This window comes from Pantherophis guttatus, chromosome 11 (genome assembly GCF_059756535.1).
Source record: "Pantherophis guttatus breed Tessera chromosome 11, ASM5975653v1, whole genome shotgun sequence".
NCBI classification, from domain to species: Eukaryota; Metazoa; Chordata; class Lepidosauria; order Squamata; family Colubridae; genus Pantherophis; species Pantherophis guttatus.
Genome location: NC_142073.1, coordinates 25828248 through 25850206, shown reverse-complemented (window position 1 = coordinate 25850206; position 21959 = coordinate 25828248). Strand labels below are relative to the sequence as shown.

General features: G+C 42.8%; 1 protein-coding gene across 4 annotated transcripts in view; it reads left to right on the top strand.

The window, feature by feature from the left end:
- Positions 1-2122: 2122 nt before the first annotated feature.
- Positions 2123-21959, top strand: part of LOC117670461 (fatty acyl-CoA hydrolase precursor, medium chain-like) — a 33350-nt gene continuing 13513 nt past the window's right edge. The window contains exons 1-9 of one of the 4 annotated variants that reach the window (XM_087877160.1): positions 2123-2382; positions 4765-4969; positions 7203-7332; positions 11668-11801; positions 14254-14407; positions 16399-16503; positions 17097-17204; positions 18013-18153; positions 20508-20588. In XM_087877160.1, coding sequence (XP_087733286.1) covers positions 7246-7332; positions 11668-11801; positions 14254-14407; positions 16399-16503; positions 17097-17204; positions 18013-18153; positions 20508-20588 — 810 coding nt within the window. In that variant the 5' untranslated portion in view covers positions 2123-2382; positions 4765-4969; positions 7203-7245. Of the gene's footprint in view, positions 2383-2849; positions 3002-4764; positions 4997-7202; positions 7333-11667; positions 11802-14253; positions 14408-16398; positions 16504-17096; positions 17205-18012; positions 18154-20507; positions 20589-21959 lie in introns of those variants that run through there. The other 3 variants (XM_087877159.1, XM_034425618.3, XM_034425619.2) reach the window with 3 other exon arrangements.

The window sequence follows — 21959 nt, the reverse complement described above, 5'->3', positions numbered from 1 at the left end:
ACACAGGCCTGGCAAGACCTACGCATGCATGGGCCAGCCCCAGATTGCTCTGAGGAAAAGTCTTATAAAACATGGCCTGGGAAAACACAGACTAAAAATAACTGTAAATCTAACAATTTCTTACTTAAACTTGGGTCCTGGTCCTGTATCCACTCCCCACAGAGCAGCTCTCCCTGCAAGCACCCAGCAGCAAAGCCCATAGGAAAGAGAGAGAGAGAGACTCTGCAAGTCCCATGATCCTTAGTGGGAACACATCAGTGGTGGGTTGCCCCCGGTTCACACCGGTTCTATAGAACCGGTAGTAAAACCGGCAGGGGGCTCCGCCCACTGACCCCGACGTCATTAGAACACTTCTGTGCATGTGTAGAAGAGCGCGTGCGCAAGCAGCCCTGTTGCAAACCGGTAGTAAAGATAAGTAGAACCCACCCCTGGAACACATCTGATTGGCTGGCAGTTGCTCCCTCCCCACCCCCAGCTGGGATATCCTTTTCAGACCAGGCCCTAGGAAATGCACTTTAACAAAGACAACAATAGGTAAATGAAACACAGCTGTTTCATCACAAATATATAAGAACAATTAGCAGGCTTTCAAAAATTCAGTTAATGGCTTATTTTCGAATTGTCCCCATTAAAAATCAAATTGCCCCCCTGTGGGGTGTGGGCCCCATGTTGGGAGCCACTGGTCTAGCCCGTATTCTGTGCAGAGGTTTCTGTGCATAAGGCCAGTTACTTGGTTGTGCCTTTCAGTGTCTGCTGTTCTTTCCTGCATCGTACACCCTGCCTCTATGTGCTGGGCTGCTTCTGAGGCCTCTGCATAGTCTGCCCTTGGGTCCTGTCTAGTGTGGAGGACTTCTGCTTCTCTGGATCTGGTGTTTAATACTTGTGCGATATCAGGCTTATGTTTTATGCTTCAGAACCCTATGTATACACAGTATGGTACTCTTGAAATATTTTCTTCAATTGACCACTTTAATTTTGAAGGAAATTTAATCCTGGGATACCTTTTCACCATTCTGGATGAGAGAGTTCCCAAAGCTTCCCATCTAGAATAACCACCAGTTGTGATTTGTCTACAAAGATACTATATGTGAGTAAACATTTTAGGAAGAATATAACATTAAATAACCAGTACAACAACCAACCTTAGAATTGACAATGAGGATATCAATGTGGTGAATAGTTTCTGCCTTTAGGATCAATCATCAAAAACAATAAAGAAATAAGCAGTCAACAAACTAGCAATAGGCGGATCAGCTATGAAGGAATAGATATTAGATGTCAGAATAGGGCAAGCTGTGGTATTTCCTGTGATACTTTATGAAAGTTGGACTTCGAAGAAGCAGGATAAGAAGAGTATGGATGCTTTTGATGATGGAGGAAATGCCCTGGATAGCCAAAAAAACAACAGCAATTGATGGATCATAGAACAAATCATTTTGGAGTTCTCAATTGAGGCACAATGTCGGCCCTGAAGCTTGACACGCAAATGACCAGGCTCTTAACATATTTCAGACAGAAAATTCAGCTCTCTTAGGAGCCTCTAATGGTGGGAAAGGTGGAAGGAAAGAGATGGAGCGGATGGTCAACAACAGTGTAAATGGATTTGATTACAGTATAGGAATGATGAGTGCACTGTTGGAAGATGTGGTGACACAGCCTCCTGGAGCAAATAGATGCGATTGCTAACAGTTGATACCAGTTTGATGGCACATAATTGTCAGTCTTATGAGTCCCAGCTCAGTCCTTAGGAAAGAAAAACCCTTGATTTCATTTGCTTGAAATGATAGGTTCTTTTACTAATGTTAAGTGGTTGCAGCGAAAGAAAAATTAGATCTGAAGATTCCCATGCAAAAGATTACACTTTCCCCCTTCCCTGGCTCTCTCCCCTTGACAAGTTCATCACTGTCCAATGGCATGCCGTTTAGGTGTTTTGGGAAAGGCTTGGATGTTTGGTGCCACTTGATGCAATTTCCCATTCCGGTCTCAGTCCCTGAAGACTGGTGTAATCCGGTTCTGGCCTCTCTGGTTTCTATCAAGGCTGTCACCTCCCCTTTCCCACCTTTTGTCTTTCCATTCCCACTCTCATCTCTACTCTCTACATTCCATTGCCCCCTCCTCCCCCCCCTTGCATTGTATGACAGGATGCCAGCAAAGCATAGAAGCCGAAGGGGGCAGTTCTGACAATAACATTACATGATAAACAGGTGCAATGAGTGATTTTAAATAGAAATGGATGAGACCTCAACCTAACTGAGGAGCCTGAGTGGCGCAGCAGACTAATGCTACTGTTAAAGGTAGTATTTAGCTTCCAGCTGCCTGCAATTACTGCGAGTTCAATTCTCACCAGGCTCAAGGTTGACTCAGCCTTCCATCCTTTCTAAGGTAGGTAAAATGAGAACCCGGTTTGTGGGGGCAATAAGCTGACTTTGTATAAAATATACAAAAATATGAAGGCTATTGCTTAACGCATTGTAAGCCACCCTGAGTCTCCGGAGAAGGGTGGCATATAAATAAATAAATAAAAACTGTGGAGGTTGCCTCACTGACTGGATCTAGGATAGCTATTGAAAATAAGAGTATTCCATTTAAGTCCACTTTTAAAGAATACAAGGGAGGAAGGAAGGATTGACACAACATTCAGGAGCAAATTTGAAATTATCAGTTCAGCCAGGTGTATCAGTTGTTGTGGCTTCAATATCTTCAGATTATGTCAGAGCAGCAGCATCAATCCAGCTGAATAAAAAATGAGCTCTGAACTCTTGCTTAGCTTTGCAGAACTGGGCAGCTTTGTGATGTTTTTTTCATGTTGGGAAAGTGGGTCTCAGGTTTTTTTTCTTTTTAAACACACCCTTTGTTTAGCCTGCACTCCCTTTGCTGGCATTTTCTCCAGAGACCTTTGTGCTTTTGGAAGAGAGAGGCGAGTGGACTTCAGCAGAGATGAAGTGCTGGCTGTTTGGGATTGTGATTGAAAGCTTGTTGGTTGCTGGAATAACAACTGAGGGTAAATGGAGCTTCTTTTGCTGATTATGAATAAATTTAGAAAAGTCCTTCAGGGAATGTAAAGGAGCACAAGGTGTTTGCTCTCATGACTTTACTCTTTTTCTCTTTTGAAACTTCTGTCAAGACATATCTAACTATTATTTGTTGCTTTCCTGATTGCAGCTTTGCACTGAAAAGAGTCCTCTCTTTCCAACTTTCATTTTAAGACATGCCTTCTCTAAATAATGTGATTTTAATGCAGCATTTGCTTCCTGTACAGCTTGAGTCCATCTTGTGAATTTATGCATGTTTGCTAATAATAACCAAACTCATTAAATAAAAGTTAAACAAGATTAATAGGCACCTTTTCCCATTAGTAGATATTTATTCTTGTTGGGAACCTTTTGAAAGACGAAGTGTATGCAATTTGCTTATAAAGCAAATTTATAATCTATCTGACTCTTACCAAAGTATTTTGGTATATTGTATTGCAAGTGTAGAATTGTATTTCCAGGATCAACTAAGGTAGGGAAAGCCTGTAAGTCACTCTTTGTTGTTACTATTTCTTGTGAGGGGGGGACAGACTTTCTGAAGGTTCTGTTTATCCCTTGTTAATACAATTGATCATCTTTCCTTCTATGAATTTGAGTTAATTCTCTCTTTTTCTAAGTTCAGAAACATCACCTTACAGGTAGACTATCTGAAACAGGAGCAACATTTCTGAGACAAGTGGAAAAGCGTATATTCATGTTTACAATATGAGTATGTGATGGAAAGGGCCAAGGGCACATTACTTATTTACAGGGAGGTGGACTTATCTGACTGAACAAAAAGTGGGTGTTCACAGCAAATCAAAGATTGCAGGGCTCTGGGCTCGCCGTAGCCTGGCTTCTGGTTTTGACTAGACACAAAACAGAGAGTCCTTTGGAATTTGAATGATCTGGAACACCAAATTGAAGTTACTACCTGCTAACAGCAGAACCCTGATAGTGAAAAGCACTTGTCAACCTGGCTAATCCAAGCTATGTGCATGGATTACTTTCATCCAGCTTGAAGAAGGATTTATTTTCAGCCAGGCATGATGAACAACATAATTACAGGACAGAGTCCACCAAACCCCAGAGCACCTCCTGTGATTTTAGGGAAATAGGAGTGTCTGTTGTGTAGATCGTTTCATTGCAGTGTTTGCAGTAAGGAACCTGAGCAGAGATTACAGCTTCTGCTGCAACTTCTCTCCCAGAAAAATATGCTCATCTTTTCAGCAACTCTTGTTCCGCTGCTAACAGAAGCATCATTCCAGCTGAGAGGACTACAGCTGTGTGTGCATGAAGAAATGAAGTACAGTTTGAGGTTGATACACAGGTCCCAAAATTGGCCCTTATACATCTAGAATGATTCACCCTTCTTTCTATGCACCAGGAAGATGAAAAAAACCCTTTCCCTTCCGCAGATGTCTGGTTGTCATCACATGCAAACCAGGACTACAGACCCTTAAACAAACCACAGAATTACGTAGTTTTGATAGAGATTTAGCTGGTAGCAGGCTGGAACATTTAACTAGAATGCTCAGGACAGATATTTTATCTTACTATTATAGTATATATAAATGTGACTCTGGAATGGGAAATCAATCAGAATAGAGCTGGAAGGGACCTCAGAGGTCTTCTAGTCCAGCCCCCTGCTCAAGCAGGAGACCCTCGACCATTTCAGACAAGCGACTCTCCAGACATTATAGACAGTGGTGTCTATTGCTTGTTGTCCTTATATCTAGGCTTGAATTTTTAGGTGAAAGACAGGACCACCTGGAAGTGATTACCAAATATGGACGTCTGAGAGGCAAACTGGCTAGTGTGGAGGGCACGGATGAGCCTGTGAAGAGCTTTTTTGGGGTCCCATTTGCCAAACCCCCAACTGGATCCCTGAGATTTTCCCCACCACAACCAGCTGAACCCTGGAGCCACGTGAGAGACTCCACATCCCATCCCCCACTGTAAGGTCTTCCTTCAATGCTTGAATGGTAAAATTAATCAGAATTGCTTTAACTTTACTTCAGATAGATTGCACTGCATTTCATATTTTAACACAAATGTTTTAAACTAATTTAAGTTATTTAGGACTGTGCTGAGCCCAGTGGGCAAATCAGGAGTATATGATGTACATCATGGTGGCAATCCATGATGGAAATGTTCCTGGATCAGTTATGTTTCTCTCAGTTTTAAGCGGTGATTCTTAATCTTTTCAACAATAGAATACATTCAGTTATTTGCAACGAGACATTGGAAAGATACAACCTCCATGACACTTCATTATTCACTCATAGTTTACTCTTATTCTTTCTTCAACTTTTCCCCTTATGTTTAATTAAAAACAAGGGGGAAACGTGTAATTCAGTTTCTCCTCCAAGGATGCAGAGAGGATGCCACTGAAGGATGAAGTCCATCCCTGTATTTCTCCTTCAACTTCCCCAGGCTCCGAGGCAGGCCTTTCTCCAAGGTGAGAAAGGGGATGTGGCAAGTCTGGAGCATCTGGAGCTGAAGCAATGGAAAAACAGAACATGCATATTTCAAAAAATATCTGTTTATAAGAATGTTTCAATTGAATAACAGAATAGCAGAATAATAGAATAATAGAGTTGGAAGGGACCTTGGAGGTTTTCTAGTCCAACCCCTGCACAAGCAGGAGACTCTATACTATTCTGACAAATGACTGCCCTGTCTCTTCTTTAAAAGCTCCCACAGCTTTTGGAGGGAAGCCATCCGCTGGTTAATTGTTCTCACTGTCAGGAAAATTCTTCTTGCTTCTAGGTTGCTTCTCTCCTTGAGTAATTTCCCTCCATTGCTTCTTATCCTGCTTTTTGGTGGCAGCCCCTCAAATGCTGGAACATGTCACCCCTAATCCTTCTTTTCACTAGACTACACATACCCAATTCTTGCAACCGTTCTTTGTATGCTTTAGCTTCCACTCCACTAATCATTTTTGCTGCTCTTCCCTGCACTCTTTCCAGAGTCTCAACATCTTTTTTATAATGTGGTGACCAAAACTGGATGGAGGTTTGGTCACCACAATATAAAACTGAGTGCAATAAAGCATAAGGTAAGCTGACATTTTTCCCAGCCACCTTGCTTAAAAATAATCATTGGCTTCACAAAGCTTTCAAAAAGAAGGGGCTGGAGGAAGCTTTGTGTACTGGTTCCTCCTCATTGGCATGTTCAAAGGCGACCCACCAACCTTTCATCCAGTAAAACCGCATTAAATTGTACCACACCAAACTGTCGCTTTGGGCAGAAAATGCGACTTCATCCTTGAGACAAGAAAGGATGACTTTAAGCTGCTCCAGGGGTGGGCAGGATGAGATGGACATCATGAGACCACCGGAGAAGAAAGGTGTGCCTGACTGGATGCCGATGGTCTTAAGAGAAAGCAATCTTATGCATGACCCGACCTTTAATTCACAACAGTGGCAAAAGACCAGTTGCTGGGCAGGTGGGAAAAGTGGGTGGGACACCCAAGTCGGTCTCTCTTGACATTTCCATCAAAGCTAATCTATCCCTGACAAGTGTTAAGGAAATTGGACCTGGGGGGGGGGGTGTAAAAAAAAAAATCATAGCGTATTTCAAATACTGCACACTGGATGGAAAAATGACTGTGATGACAACATGTGAAAAGAAGTACGCAGGAGCTGCTCTAGTTCTACTGGTTCCCAAGAAAGCCAGCCAGGCCCTTGATGTCTTACGGGGGATGTATTGCATGATCGATGGCTCACGCTGAGATGCCCTCCAGGCAGGCAGGGGCCTTTGCTCTTTGGGGCATAAATGCATTCCTCTGCCTCTCAAAAAAGGGCTGGGTGGGGCTGGAAGGGTAAAAAAAAAGGGGGGGTGGGGGAGCCAAGCCTTGAATGGCTTGGGATGGAAAGAACGGCAGAGCTATGAATTGAGCAATTGCCTGGCTGGGGTGGGGGCTGCCATCCAGAACCAGCTTTTCCAGTTCAGTCACTGGGAGTAGCACCAGGGCCTCGAGGAGTGGGTTATATTGTGGAGACACTGGCTCACCTGCAGAGATGGCTGCTTCTTGCCAGCAAAGTGTTCCCCCCTCAGAAGTGCTGCCGGGGGTGGGGAGGGGAGGGTTACAATTGCCTGCCAGAGTCCCTTTGCCCAGGTTAACCCCTGAGATCCCAAAGCGCTCCTGATGCCAACAGGCACATTTTTGTATTGTGTATGTTCAAGGTGCCTGCAAGACCTGGGATGGCTGGATGCTTTAAAGAAGATCATGAATATAACGCTACCCAACCTGACGGTCTCTGAAGACTGCCTCTACCTGAACATTTTCACTCCAGATATGAAGGCTAAATTGCCTGTAGGTAAAATTGTAAAATCAGTTTCCTTTCTCTTAGCTTTTCTTGCATGCCACACATTCCTTGAGGCACCTAACCCCAACTAAATTGGAAAATTCAATCTAAGTCGGTCTCCAGAATCAGAGATTTTGTCTTCCGAGCTTTCAGACTCATGCTGGAGCCAATTTTTCTCTAGCAGACTGTGCTTTTCTCTGTGTAGTATTTTTAGTGCCTGTTGTATGCAGCTTTTTAGATGGTGATTGGGGTGTGTTGATGGCTTGGGTTTAAATCATTAACAGTCGTTTGCTTGTGCTGCCCAGCCATTGCCTTTTAAGTACTTGACAGGCTGGTGGGTAAATCGGCACTCCTGTTGACTGATGAGGGGCTTGTTTCTCAGGCTTCAATAATTTCCTGGCTGTTTTTGTGCCTCCTGGTCCAACAATCTCAGTAGCTGCAAAATTGAATGTGTGTCCTTGTTCATTGCAGTGTGAGGCTACCAATGAGTTCGGGTCTCCCCGTCTGACCGCTCCCTTGTGTTCTTGCAATCTGGTGGTTAGCTTCCTGTCTGTCCTACATAGTCATAGGGCAGTGGTGAAATCCAAATTTCGGTTCTGTGGGCATGGTATGGCTTGGTGGGCATGGCTTGGTGGGCATGGCAGGGGAAGGATACTGCAAAATCTCCATTTCCTCCCCACTCCTGGGAGAAGGATATTGCAAAATCTCCATTCCTACCCCACTCTGGGGCCAACCAAAGGTGGTATTTACTGGTTGTCCAAACTACTCAAAATTTCCACTACCGGTTCTCCGAACTGTTCAAAATTTCTGCTACTGGTTCTCCAGAACCTGTCAGAACCTGCTGGATTTCACCCCTGTCATAGGGGCAATCCACTCAGGGGATTCGATAGATTACTTTGGAAGTATCTCCCACCTCAAAGCAATCTTTACAATGCATAATTTGTTCCCCTATGGTAGCCTCTGGGCGATGTGAGATGCCCACTTGCAGATCACAGAAGCTGCGTTCTATAGCTTCCGAAATGTTTTTGATTATGGCAGGGCATGCCATATGGTTGGTCTTGTACCTTGTTTCTTCCTTTCTCTCCCAACTGTGTTGTGCAGATAAGTTGTGACAAATGATTGTGGGCATTCATTCTTCTTGAATTGTTCATGTAGTATCTGCTCTCCAGTTGTTTGGCTCGCTGGCTATTACAGCGGGTTCTCTAGTAAAGTATTGTAGAATTCTCTACAAAAAGGACCTTGCATAGGTCTTTGGGGATTCAAGATATTGTAAGATGGAGTGCAGAATTTCTGCAGCCGATCAGCTGCCGATCTATTTGCACGGTAGGCTGATTGCAAAGGGTCTAGCAGTGGATTCATGATGGCTTTCAGGTGGGCCAGCACTAGCCTTTCGAAGGTTTTCATAACTATGGACATCAGAGTCACCACTCTGCAATCATTCAACTCCTTGATGGAGGGTTTCTTGGACACTGGAATGATAGTGGAGTGTTTGAAATAAGAAAGGACATAACATGTCTCCAGTGATTGATTAAAGATGCAGGTGAAGATGGGGGCCAGTTGATCAGCACAGACTTTCAAGCAAGAGGGAATTATCCTGCCTGGCCCTGGTGCTTTACACCTTTTTGTCTGTGAAACAGATCTCACACATCATTTTTTGTGATACACCAGGCTCAGAGGGATGGAGTTGGGTGTAGGAGACTTAGCTGTTGTTGGCATATCTGAGGTGGAGACGGTAGCGATAGTTGACAGTGATCTTCTCTCAAACCTGCAGTAGAACACATTCAGGTCATCTGCCAGTTGCCAATTCTCTTCCGCAAGGGAGGGAAGTCTGCTGCAGCCAGTTATATTTTTCAGGCTTTTCCACACTTGTGGCTCATTTGTGGAGAGCTGATTCCTCAGCTTTTCAAGAGGAGTTTCTCTTTGCCCTGATCTCCTTTGTTAATACATTCCTGGTCTGTTTGCACAGCATTCTGTCTCCTTTCCTGTAGACTTTGGCCTAGCGTGGATGTTTGAGCTTAGCTGTGAACCAAGGTTTATTATTATTGTTAGATATTGACAACTCAGGTTTTCCCTCTGGTCCGTTGTTTGAGCGGGAAGAATACTAAAACGTGATTTGGCTGAAATCCCTGACAGCTCCCTATAAAAGGGCTAGCTGTCAGAGAGGCAGGCTGCTGGATTGTATAGAGTTGCCAAATAAAGAGCTGTTGTCTGAAGCCTGTTCCCAGTCTCTTCAATCTACCTACTCAAGAATTATGTAGATCCATAAAGTTTTGGCCTGCACACACAAGTCCTCCTAAAAACTAACGTAGAATGTCACGGTGTCAGTGAGTTAATTCAAGTCTGCTGAGGCAGCCTCAAAAATGTTCCAGTCTGTGCAGTCGAGGCAAGCCTGTAGCTTTCATTTGTCTCTTTAGTCCAAGATTTCACTGTTTCAACTGTTTTGTGATTATAAGTCTTTGCCTGTAAACAGGTATGAGGTAAATCATGCCATGATCAGAGTGGCCAGGGGTGAAATGTAAAATTTGTTACTACCGGTTCTGTGGGCGTGGCTTGGTGGTGGGGGGTAATGTGACTGGGTGGGCGTGGCTAACTTTTTTTTTCTTTTAAAAGCAATTTTTCTACAACCTTAAGAGGTGGCAGAAAAAAATGCTTTTAGAAGCTTCTGACGATCAGGCAAGTCAGCTGGGATTGCCAGAGGCTTTTAAAGACATTTTTTTCCCTACAACCTCTTTGGCCAAAGGGTTGCAGAAAAAAAATGCTTTTAAAAGCCTCTGATGATCCCAGCTGAGCCGCGCGATCATCAGAGGCTTTTTTTTTTACTTTTAAAAGCATTTTTTCGGCCGAAGAGGTTGTAGAAAAAAATGCTTTTAAAAGTAAAAAAAACAGCCTCTGATGATTGCGCAGCTCAGCTGGCCATGGGGGAGGGGGCGCACAGGGATTTTTGCTACCAGTTCTCCGAACCACCCGCCACCATCGCTACCGGATCAGGCGATCCAGTCCGAACTGGGAGCATTTCACCCCTGAGAATGGCCCACAGCTGCTCTTGGTAGGGAGTGATAGGCATCGTGTTGAGCAGCAGTGGCCTAAAACATTTGTGCCTCTGGTAAGGCAGCTGACATGCTGAGTGCACCTTGGCAGCTCCTGGCTTAGGTTAGCACTACTGAAATCACCTGATACAATGAGTAGGGAGTCTGGATATCTCTGTTCAGCCCACAGGATTTGGTCAGTTAAGGTTTGCAGTGCCTTGTTTATGCAAGCTTGTATATAGACCCCAGCCAGGATGAATGAAGAAAACTGTCCAGAGGGAGGGGGGCTGTAGTAGGATATGCAATTTAAATAATAGTATTTCTAAGTCCACATCACAAAATTTCTTTACTTTAGCGACGTTTATATGCCATTGGTTGTTAATAAAAAAGCAGATATCTCCTCCTTTCTTTTTACTGGAAGTTTCTGCAATGTTATCTGCTCTTTGAATCTGAAATCCTGTGATTAGCAAGCAGCTATTATTAATTGAATCATTCTGTCATGTTTCAGTGAAGCAGAGGGCTGCTGAGTTGGAAAAGTCTGAGTTCCTATTTAAAAGGAGCAGTATGAAGAATAAAGTTAAGGGAAAAATCTGATTTGTTACAATTTCTCCACAATTCCCCATTTTGTATTATATACATATGCAAGATTTATCAGTGTAGAACCCATGTTTTTCATTTTTTCAAAACAGAATTCTTTTCCTATTTTTTAGGGAAGGGAGGAAAAGAAAATGTCGGCTGACGACCCCCAGGGGAGAGCATTCTCTGTGGGGGCCCCCACTCTCTGGAATGAGCTGCCCCCAGAGATTCGTAGGATTCCCGACCTGCGTACCTTTCGCTGTGCCCTAAAAACATTACTATTCCAACAAGCAGGGCTGGCCTAAATAATAATAATATTTTTATTATTTTAATGGGTTGTTTTATTAGAATTTTTGACCAATTGATTTAATTGTTTTAAATTGATTTTAATTTTTATATTGTCATTGTTTTATTTCTGGCTGTACACCGCCCTGAGTCCTTCGGGAGAAGGACGGTATAGAAATTTAATAAAATAAATAAAAGAGAAGGGGAAAGGAGGTTTCTCTCCACCTTGCTCTGCTGGCTAGGCAAACCAAGTTGGGATTGGTCAGAGCTCTTACAGTTCACAGGCCATGTCTGGCTCCCTTTCAACTATTTTATTCTGTTATTCCCATTAAACATAGGTTTCTAGTTAAATAATTAACCCATTAATCAATTGAATGTTGGCACAGAGATGAAACAATTAAAATTTTGCCAAATCAATAACTTCAGCGATGGCCAATTTTCTGATCTATTTTCTAGGTGATGGTTTGGCTTCCTGGAGGTGGCCTGGTCATTGGCGGGGCCTCGCTCTACGACGGATCAGCCTTGTCCGCTTATGGAAATGTGGTGGTAGTCGTGGTTCAGTACCGACTGGGGATTCTTGGATTCCTCAGGTAAAATAAGTTGTAAGACCTAAGAAAATATCCCAAATTGCATCCAGTCAGCCCATTTCCTGTACTCGGGCACAGGCAGCTTAGCTGACTTTTATAGTTTGCAAATGCCTGCAGAATAAAGCCCATACAAGTAATTCTAAAGCAGCTGTCTATTCCACCATTAATCTACATATGACAAAGGCAGCTTTCAAAAAATGTCCCATGATTGGCACCTGGGAACTTATCTGAAACTGCCGAAAGCAGAGTGGTGGTTTAGAGCTTAGAAAACAGCTATGTGGAATTTAGAACATGTGCATATCCCATTTACCTGTTTTATTTTGATGCATTTTTCATATCATTGTGGATTTACTATATGAAATGAAATTTATTGCGTGAATGATTTTGTGGTCTCTCTCTAATATTTTAGTCATTCTTATTTAAGTCATCCTGGTCATGATTTGAAGAGAGGAGCTTAAATCTATATAAATAAAAGAGTAATGTGAAAATGGAAAAAACAAACACCAAGAGTGGTTTGCATAGATGAGCATTGTGAACAGAAAAGAGTGAGGGGAAAATAGAGAATCTAACAGGCAGGAATCCATTTTCAGAAGGGAAAGCAGTAGGATAGAATGAGGATTAAATTTTGGAACAGGATAAACTGCAGGCTGTTACCAAGAAAAGGGGAAGACAGCTTTGTTCTGAAGTCATTCATTATATTTCTGTAGAAAAGGTTCCTCAACATTCAGAATTTCTGGTAGCATTTTTTTCAGTTAACATATTTTATTGAAAAGCCTGAGCTTTTTTACTGCTCATGATACCTTTTAATAAAATACGTTAGAAAAGGTGCTGGTCAGGGTTGCCTCTACCCAATTCCTGGGAAAGAAAAACCCTTGGCTCTACAGAATAGAGAAAATGTACTTTTACTAGGAAAGAAGTGAATACAGCTAAGTCAGGCAAGATCTGAAGCAAAAACGTGCAAAGCATCAAATTGAAATAAACCTAGAATCCCCACCCCTCCCCGTAGCTAGGCAACCAGAGTTCAATCATTAGCCAGAAGATGTTTTGGGAAAGTCTCTGATTCAGCTGCATTGTTGCTGCCTTCTGCATGCCGAAGCTAGAAGAATTGGCCTTGAAGATGATAAGCAAAGTCCAGGCTGGCAGTTGCAAAGCTTTACAAAAAATTTGTACTGTCTCTTCCTGCATGCTTCCCCCCCCCCAAGTGCTCATAGCTCACCCCCCCTCCCCCATTTCCATGGCAGCTGGCAAGCAATCTAGATCATTCATCCAGAAAATAATAATAATAATAATAATAATAATAATAATAATAATAATAATAATAATAATAATAATAATAATAATAATAATAATAATTGTAATTGGAGCCCTCGGAGCAATACCCAAAGGGCTACCCCGCTATTTAGAAATTCTAAATTTGCCGGACTTGAACATTTTGACTCTACAAAAAACCACCTTACTCGGAACAGCTTACATCCTCCGACGATACCTTAACAGTTCCTAGGTCCTTGGTTAGGACTCGAGCTGCTGAGCTATTAACCAGCCTCAAAGGCTGTGAATCTCACTAAAGATTAACCAATAAATAATAATAATAATAATAATAGCAACAACTAACAAAATACCATGATCTGCAAATTGAAGTTGAGCGATTGTGGAGGGAGAAACCCATAGGTGTACCAATAGTAATAGGAGCCCTTGGAGCAACATCCAAAGGATATGTGGAAATTCTGAACTTCTCAGACCTGAATATTCTGACTTTGTAAAAAAATACCTGCCTTACTTGGAACCGCCTATATACTCAGACGTTACCTTAACAGCTCTTAGACCAGGGGTCAGCAACCTGCAGCTCTGGAGCTGCATGTGGCTCTTCCATCCCTCTGCTGCGGCTCCTTGTTGCTCAAAATATGCATCATAACCGCCAATGTGCGACACCTGCTGGCACACGATTTATTGAGCTTTTTGACTCCTGCTAGGCCAACCATGGATAAATCCAAGAAAAGAAAAGTTTCAGAAGAAAACAGAATGTTTAATTCGACGACATATGCTAGTTTTGTGGCTGCTCAGGAAATAGTCAGGCACAGGAAGGGTTTTGTGTTTTCTTTTCTTTGGGAAACGGGTCCAAATGGTTCTTTGAGTGTTTAAGGTTGCCGACCCCTGTCTTAGGCCCTTGGTTTGGACTTGAATTGTTAAGTTTTTACCAGTCCCAAACTGTGAATCGAATTGAAGATTAAATCAATAATAACAACAACAACAACAACAATAATATATTTAAATGTTCAGTTGACTGAGTTTCATGTTTAATGAATAAACGTTTATTATAATAATAATAATAATTCAATTAGGCATTAAGAGGTGTTCCCCCTCCATCTCTTCCTCAATATTATAACTGGTTGAGAAATGCCCAGAACAAAAAACGATCCTTTTCTTGACTGGCTACTCTGAGCTGTTCTTCTTTCAGCACTGGCTCCCAAGAAGCCCTGGGAAACTGGGGGCTCCTGGACCAAGTAGCAGCCCTCCAATGGGTTCAGGAAAACATTGAGGCTTTTGGAGGAGACCCCTCCTGTGTGACCATCTTTGGAGAGTCTGCCGGAGGATTCAGTGTAGGGGCTCAGGTGGGTATGTGATGTCACAAGCAGCTGCAAGACCTTTGACAGAGTGCATCCCATTCAATCCCTTGTTTTGGGCCATGGACATTCAGAGTTAGTGTGAAAGCTTTTTACAATTTAGGGGGTGGTGGTGGTTACAGATCCAGTAAGAGACTACCCTCCAGATATCCTTATCTCATCAGAAGCTCTGCTTCTGTTTAATTTTCTTGTGTCGTTCACTGCTTGATCTCTACTTCTCCAGCTTCCTTTGCTCTTGGCTTTAAAGCTTTTTGTATCTCTTGGGTAAGGTCTGCCTCTGATGCTTTCTGTTCAGGTCAATAATCTGTACAGATACAGATTATTATTAATAATAATCAGATTAATAATATGTACAGGTACAAATTAGGTGGAATCTGGATCATTAGCAGTAACTGTGAGAGGGATCTTGGAATCCTAGTGGAGAATGACTTAAATATGAGCCAACAGTGTGAGGCAGTAGCCAAAAAAGCCAATGCAATCCTAGGTTGCATTAATAGAGGGAGAGAATCAAGATCACATGAAGTATTAGTACCATTTAATAAAGCCTTGCAGTACTGCATCCAGTTTTGGTCACCATATTATAAAAAAGATGTTGAGACTCTGGAGAGAGTGCAGAAAAGAGCCTCAAAGATGATTAGGGGGCTGGAGGCTAAAACATATGAAGAACGGTTGCAGGAATTGGGCATGGCTAGTCTAGTGAAAGGGAGGACCAGGGGAGACAGGCTATCAGTCAAAAATTTGAGAGGCTGCCACAAAGACCAGGGAGTCAACCTGTTCTCCAAATCAGTACAAGAAGTAAAGGGGGGAAGATCATTAAAGAAAGATCCAACCTGGAACTAAGGAGAAACTTTCTGACAGTGAGAACAATCAACCCATGGAACAGAAGTTGCCTTCAGACGTTGTGGGTGCTCCATCACTGGAGGATTTTAAGAAGAGACTGGACAGCTATTTGTCTAGAATGGTGCAGGGTGTCCTGCTTGTGCAGAGGGTTGGACTAGAAGATCTCTGAAGGTCCTTCCAACTCTGTTATTCTGTTCTATTAAGTTGGATTTTACCAGTTTTACTTATTTATGCCTCCACCCTATGAGATGGGTTCTAGTCAGGGGTGGGTTCTACTTACCTTTACTACTGGTTCGCATCGCGCCTGTGCGCAGATCACCTATGATGACGTCCGGGTCAGTGGGCGGAGCCTCCCGCCGGTTTTATTACCGGTTCTTGCGTACCGGTCCGAACTGGGGCAACCCACCACTGGTTCTAGTACATGAATGAATAAACACCAATAAGTTCCTGTACTCAGGATTGCTTCATAACTGGCTGGGTTTGCACAAGATAAGTGACTTGAGTGGGAAACTAGCCTGACTCCTGCAGGACGCAGAACTCCATGTTGTGGCTAAACCACAAAAACCCTAAGCAGCGTTACAACTAAACAAGCACAGAATGTTGAGGACGCAGCTGCTGCTTCGTTGATTAAGCCCATTGTGCAAATTAGAACCATCAGAGCAAACTCTGGCTGCAAAACTCTGGAGAGAGACTGGAGGGTATAAATAAGGTTTCTGATCAGCTGGCAGCAACCCAGACCTTGAATTGGTGGTCTTGGCAAACTGCTTTTTCAAAAATCTCAAAATTGAAGCAGATATTGAAATGCTCTTGAATGACAAGACTCTTGTGATGTGCCTCATTTTATCTAAGCAACTCTGCTGTTTAAGCCAACTCTGGCCAAACTTCAGGATTAAAGTTTAGGAAAACTTTTCTACCTCCTTTAACTGGCTTTACTCTGGATAATAACAGAGCATTTTTAAAAAGCACACCACCACACAGACTTCCGTGCCCAATTCCATTGGCACCACAGCTCCAGAGGTGATCTGCATTTTTAATGTTCTCCAAGTTCCTTGTTCAAGAGAAGTTTGATATATTATTATTAAGGCCCTTTCAAAAGGTGATGGAATATTATGTCCTTTTCTGCCTGTCTGTGCGGGTAGATTTTATCTCCCTTGTCCAAGGGTTTGTTTCACAGAGCGATCTCTGAGAGTGGAACTGTCCAGCTCCCCGGCTTCTTCATCCAGCATCCAGAAGTCCTTGCTCAGGTAAGTAACCATTGTCTGAGAACTGCAGGCTGGTACTGCAATATTCACCTGGCTTTTTTTTTTTTTACTGTAAATAAAAGCGAGCCATGGAACTGGTAAAACTGGGAAAGAGATAACAGATCAGGCATATGCCAAATAGCCATCAAAATGGTTTGGGTTCAAGGAGTAAATTAGTCCAAAAGCAGTAGGAAAGGACAAATCCCAGCCACATCCGCAGACCCTGTGCCTATAAATCTCCTGCATTTTGATTGCTGCCCAGCTGCCAGGCGCTATGGGGGCCTCAGCCTCTCCCCCACATCTCTAGAAGCAGAGAGACATATCCTGCTCACATGAGACCCACCAGTGATTACAGGCACCTGGGGCAGTCTAGGGGTATGTATGGGGAGGGGGGTGTTGTCACTTTTTTTGAACACCCCCTTCCCCAGGTATACCCTCAGGCCCTGCTTTTGTAGGAAGTCCAAGCTACTGGATGTGGAAGTTCAGAAAAGGCAAAATTAGGATTAAATTCTGCAAGCAGGGCCACAGCTTTGTATCCCTGTTTGATAAATATAAATTGTACTTCATTTAAACTGCATATTTTTTCCACCTTGAAGAAAGTGGCATCTGCTGCCAACTGTGAGACCACCAGTCCTGCCATGCTGCTCTGCTTACGGAACAAGACTGAAGGAGAACTGAATTCACTGATTTCCAGGTTGCTTCCGGTAAGAAATGGAAGGTATACAATTCTCCATTCTACTGACAGGATGTTCATCCACTAAAAGTCAGAATCTAACAAATAGAAAGCAGCCATCATTGAGTGCAAATGTAAGGCCCTGCCTCAGCTATCTTCTCAGGAACGCATGACTCTTGAAACAGATGGTATTTCAAAAGGAGCTTTTACTGAGAGAAGTGATTGCAGAGAAGTCAGGCGGAGTCTGAAGATTCCCGTGCAAAGCATTAAGCTAATTTCCCCTGTTCAACCCCCACCAGAGCCCCATGTCCACCAGTAGCCAATACGATGCCGCAAAGGTGTTATGAGAACTCCGAGGTGGAATAGTGATAACAGGTCGGCCTTGAGTAACAGGCTGGAACCGGCTATTGCTGGAGAGCTGAAGAAAGAATAGCCCTTTCTTTTAAGATGAGTTTTGGGTCCTAGAAGATCAGCTTGTGCACCCTGTCTGCCTCCCCACTCTCCTGCCTGTAATGAGGTTGAGCAACAATCAGAGGGATGAAATCGTGATCCCTTGAGAGAGCAGGAGAGATGCAGAGCTCAAAGGCAACATAATACCTGGGATGGGTCTTTGGGCTCAGATCACAACTCTAGCTCTTAACCTGTACAGAGGCAGGCAGGCAGGCAGACATTGATTGATTGATTGATTGATTGATTGATTGATTGATTTTTCCTATTTCCTAACCACCCATCTCCCTCAGAGATTGCAGAAGTTTATATTTTCTTAATTTTTGTTGAGCCTCAAAGTGAACATTTCTGTACCTTTCCAGTTTTGCATTATTGTAACTTTTTTTCCCCAGGAACTTCACCTTATCCCTGCAGTTGTTGATGGAAAATTCATTCTAAAAGCACCAGAGGAATTATTGGCCTCCAAGGAGCTTCATGCCGTCCCATATTTAATTGGGGTGAATAATAATGAATACGGATGGCTCCTCTATGGTGTAAGTTTTTTGTGATTCACAAAATACTTTACTCCCCGATAAGTAACTCTAAGAGAGATCATCTTGGGAATATTTTGCAAATAGCCTAGCAACCTTGTCCTTCCTACTTTCGGCACTTCCAGTTCTTCTTAAATAGTCTTGATTGAGAAGGAGAGAGCCAGTGTGTGGGTGTGGGTGTAGGTGTGGGTGTGGGTGTGGGTGTGTGGGTGGGTGTTTTTAATGCATCCCCCTATGAAAAAAAGGAGAATATGATCTCCCTGATGGGAAAAGAATGAGGGTGAAGCTGCCAGGGTGAAGTAGAGGCTACTGGCTGCAGCCTGACTGCATTTTGTGAGTTTTGCTGAGATGTTCCTCTCTTCTGGGCAGTTGGCCAACTCTTTCCAATGCACTGTGGGAAAATTAAGTCACAATGGGTTTTGTTGGACTGATGAAATGTCCCTTTAACTCAGAAAAGATCTCCATGTAGGCTCCTGTAGGCTATTGATATCTGCAGCATATTTAATAAGCATTCACTTATTAGGTTATTAGACATTTGTCTCAGAGCAGAGCATATATACCTAGAAATAAACCAAAATAGATAAAATGTATAATGGGGGAATTCTTTATTAGGTGCTTTAATCCTAATATTACCAGTACAATAATTGCAAAGCCTCAGATGCCTATTTTCCCAGAGTACTTGCAGATGCTATTCAAAAATTCTTTGTTCTGGTCTTCCTTGACAAGATCAGAAAAGCGTTTTAACTCTACTAATATTCAAACACATTTCAGTTTTAACTCTAATGAGCCAGACCAGATGGACTAGGAAGGTGCCTGGAATGGCTAAAGAGCTTCAGAAATTTTTAATGACTCAAGCATAGAATTATAGACTTGGATGGGACCTCAGAGGTCATCCACTCTAACCCCAAGTGTGAAAATGGTATGTCAGATAGGGGAATTGAAACAAATGCTATAAATGTTGGTGTCCAGGAAAAAAGTCATGAAAGGAAGTAATAAGTGCTGAAAAATATTGAAAACTAACAAGATGCTGGTGTAGCTGAATCAGGGGTGAAATCCAGCAGGTTCTGACAGGTTCTGGAGAACCGGTAGCGGAAATTTTGAGCAGTTTGGAGAACTGGAAATACCACCTCTGGCTGGCCCCAGAATGGGGTGGGGATTTTGTAATATCCTTCCACCAGGAGTAGAGAGGGAATGGGGCTTTTGCAGTTTCCTTCCCCTGCCATGCCCACCAAGCCACACCACCAAGCCACGCCCACAGAACGGGTAGTAAAAAAATTTAGATTTCACCACTGAGCTGAATATAATTTATTTCTGGAGCGACTGCCCAGTTTGTATAAGAATTGGGCTGATGCTGTTCTTATTCCTTTATAGAGAGGGAAAGAGGGAAAGATACTGGATGCTAAGCCTCATGGAAAAGATTTGGCCAGTGGTCCAAGAGGTGACAGTGAGCAACATCAAGGAAGGAGAGGGCAGCTCTTTTAAGTCCTGCACAGGGTGTCCAGACCAGAGGTTGACGGATCGATTGATTCGGATTTACAAAGTTCAACAAAGATGACCTGATAGAAGTAGAGGCCAAATGAAAAAGAGCCAGCATGTCAGGTTCCAAAACCAAGACAGACCCACTGCGATTCTTCTAAGCTGTTTCCTTTATTGTTCCTCACCCATAGACGGAAATCTTGCCAAACTAAAGCAGACGATTTATATTCTGGGAACCCCAAGCAGGAGCCATCCTCACCCTCTTTCTTGCACACAGACTACAAATGCTTTGTCTCTTGCTCCCTCCCTCCTGGGAGTCTGTACAATCTGCACAAGCTCCCACCACACACCTTGCCTAAAAAGAAAACCAAAAGGAAGCCAAATAGTGAATATAGTGGGGAGACGAGGGCAGGGGATACACAGTACGTGTGTCCGGGGGCACACGTTTAGAAGCCAGCAGAATTGGGCAGACTGCATGGGGGGGGTGTTCTTCCAGGGACCGTGCTTAATGGAGGGGCTCCAAAGCCTGCTTGCTGTTGGTTGCCATGGGCCAGGCAGAGGGGGAGAGCAGCCTTAGAGGGCAAGGCACTCACTGTTGGGTGAATGCATTACACTTTAGTAATGTCATGCCAAGATTCTTTATTAGCTTGTTTTACTTAAAAAAACATTCATATTTGGAGAATCATCCTCAGGCTTGTTTATAAACTGTTTTTATATGAATGGTTTTAAGTGCTTATTGCACTGTGACAAAATATGTTTTAATTCATTAATGTCTACTTACAGTTTTACCAAATATGGTAGTAGCTCAGTTTTTATAATTTTTATAATTTGTGCCTCCTTAAGTTCAATTCAGATTCTGAAATGTCTTTTTTGGATTTCAGTCTTCGTTGGTAAATAATTCTTCAGATACTGTAGAAGGCATGGATCGGGAAAGGATTGCAGCAGCATTGCAGCCAATCTGGGTATCAGACAAACCACTTTCTACCTCTTTCATAAAGTTCACTTTGTGTGGAATGTTAGTTGGTGGGTTGCAAATGGCTTGATTAGAAAGCTGGACCTGCTGACCCTTCAGACAGCTGGGAGGGCCCAGCCAGCCCTTCTCAACCATTGCTGACAGATTTATCCTGGTCACCATTCTTCTGCTTTCCTGTTGTTAGTTTTGTTATTTATTACTTCTTTCGAAGCTGGGTTAAACAGAATGGCTTGGCAAGCTGGGAAGCCATGAAAGTCCAATTAATTAAAATCCGTCCTCAGTGAGGTAGATTTTGTGGGATGAAGATGAATGACTATTGTGAAGGATCGAAAGGGGGAACTGCAGACCAGCTGTGTGTTTCAGCTATGATGTGTCTATTTTATATATTTTTCTTGTTAAATTAGTTGATGTTTTTGAATATTTTTATTCTAATTGGGTAATTAGTGTACTTAAAGTCTGCATTATCAAGTAGCTCAGTACTTCAGCATCCTATCAGCAATTTTTAAAAATATGTTTTTAAAATCGCTTCCATCAGGACTTCCTCCCCAAATGGCCTTGATGAGGGCTCCTGAAAGACACCCCCACCCCAGAAGGAAATCCAGGGAGAAAATGGCTGGACAAGTCCAAGCCGAGCCTTGGGCAGCCTCTGGACAGCAGCGAGTCTGTCTTTGGGATTCTCGCCCAGAGCAGAGTGGGATCCAGCAGCCCAGGGTGACTGAATGATTGATGTTTTACGCTGCCTTGTAAGATGACAGAGCTGTTAGCACATTTTAAATTAGAAGCAGGCTACAATATATTAAAATAATTTGATCTAAAAAGGCAGACAATTGAGAGAATGGCACAGGCTGCTCATAAGAAGCTACAAAAATTCAAAGAAATTTCAGCAATTTCCATTCCTTTTAACTGGAGCTTGCGAAATGTTTAGCTTTAAGAATAAAAATCAGAAATCAAAATAAAATGACACTGTGATATTGCCACATGGCCACAAAGGCTGTGACTATTCTCTATGCTGGAGGGGAAATCATGTGACGGCAAAAGGCTTCTGAGGCGCCTCGCCATTTGACTGCCGTGTGAGACAGCAGCGACCGTGACGTGGTTTGATCTTCACTTTCCTCATTAGCTCTGCCTGTGGAAGCAGCTGCCTGGTGACCAGGGGATCAAGGGATCCTGTGATGGTTGTACGGCTGGCTTTTTACATCACTGTGACTTTGAACAGTTGCTAAACAAGGCAGTCAGTAAGCAAGGACTATATGTATGAATTATCATAAAGTTTTCAGTAATGAGAAATAAATATCAAAGAAAATGGTTTAAATTATAATAAAGGTTTGTAAATAAAGGAAACAAAACAACAGAATAAAAG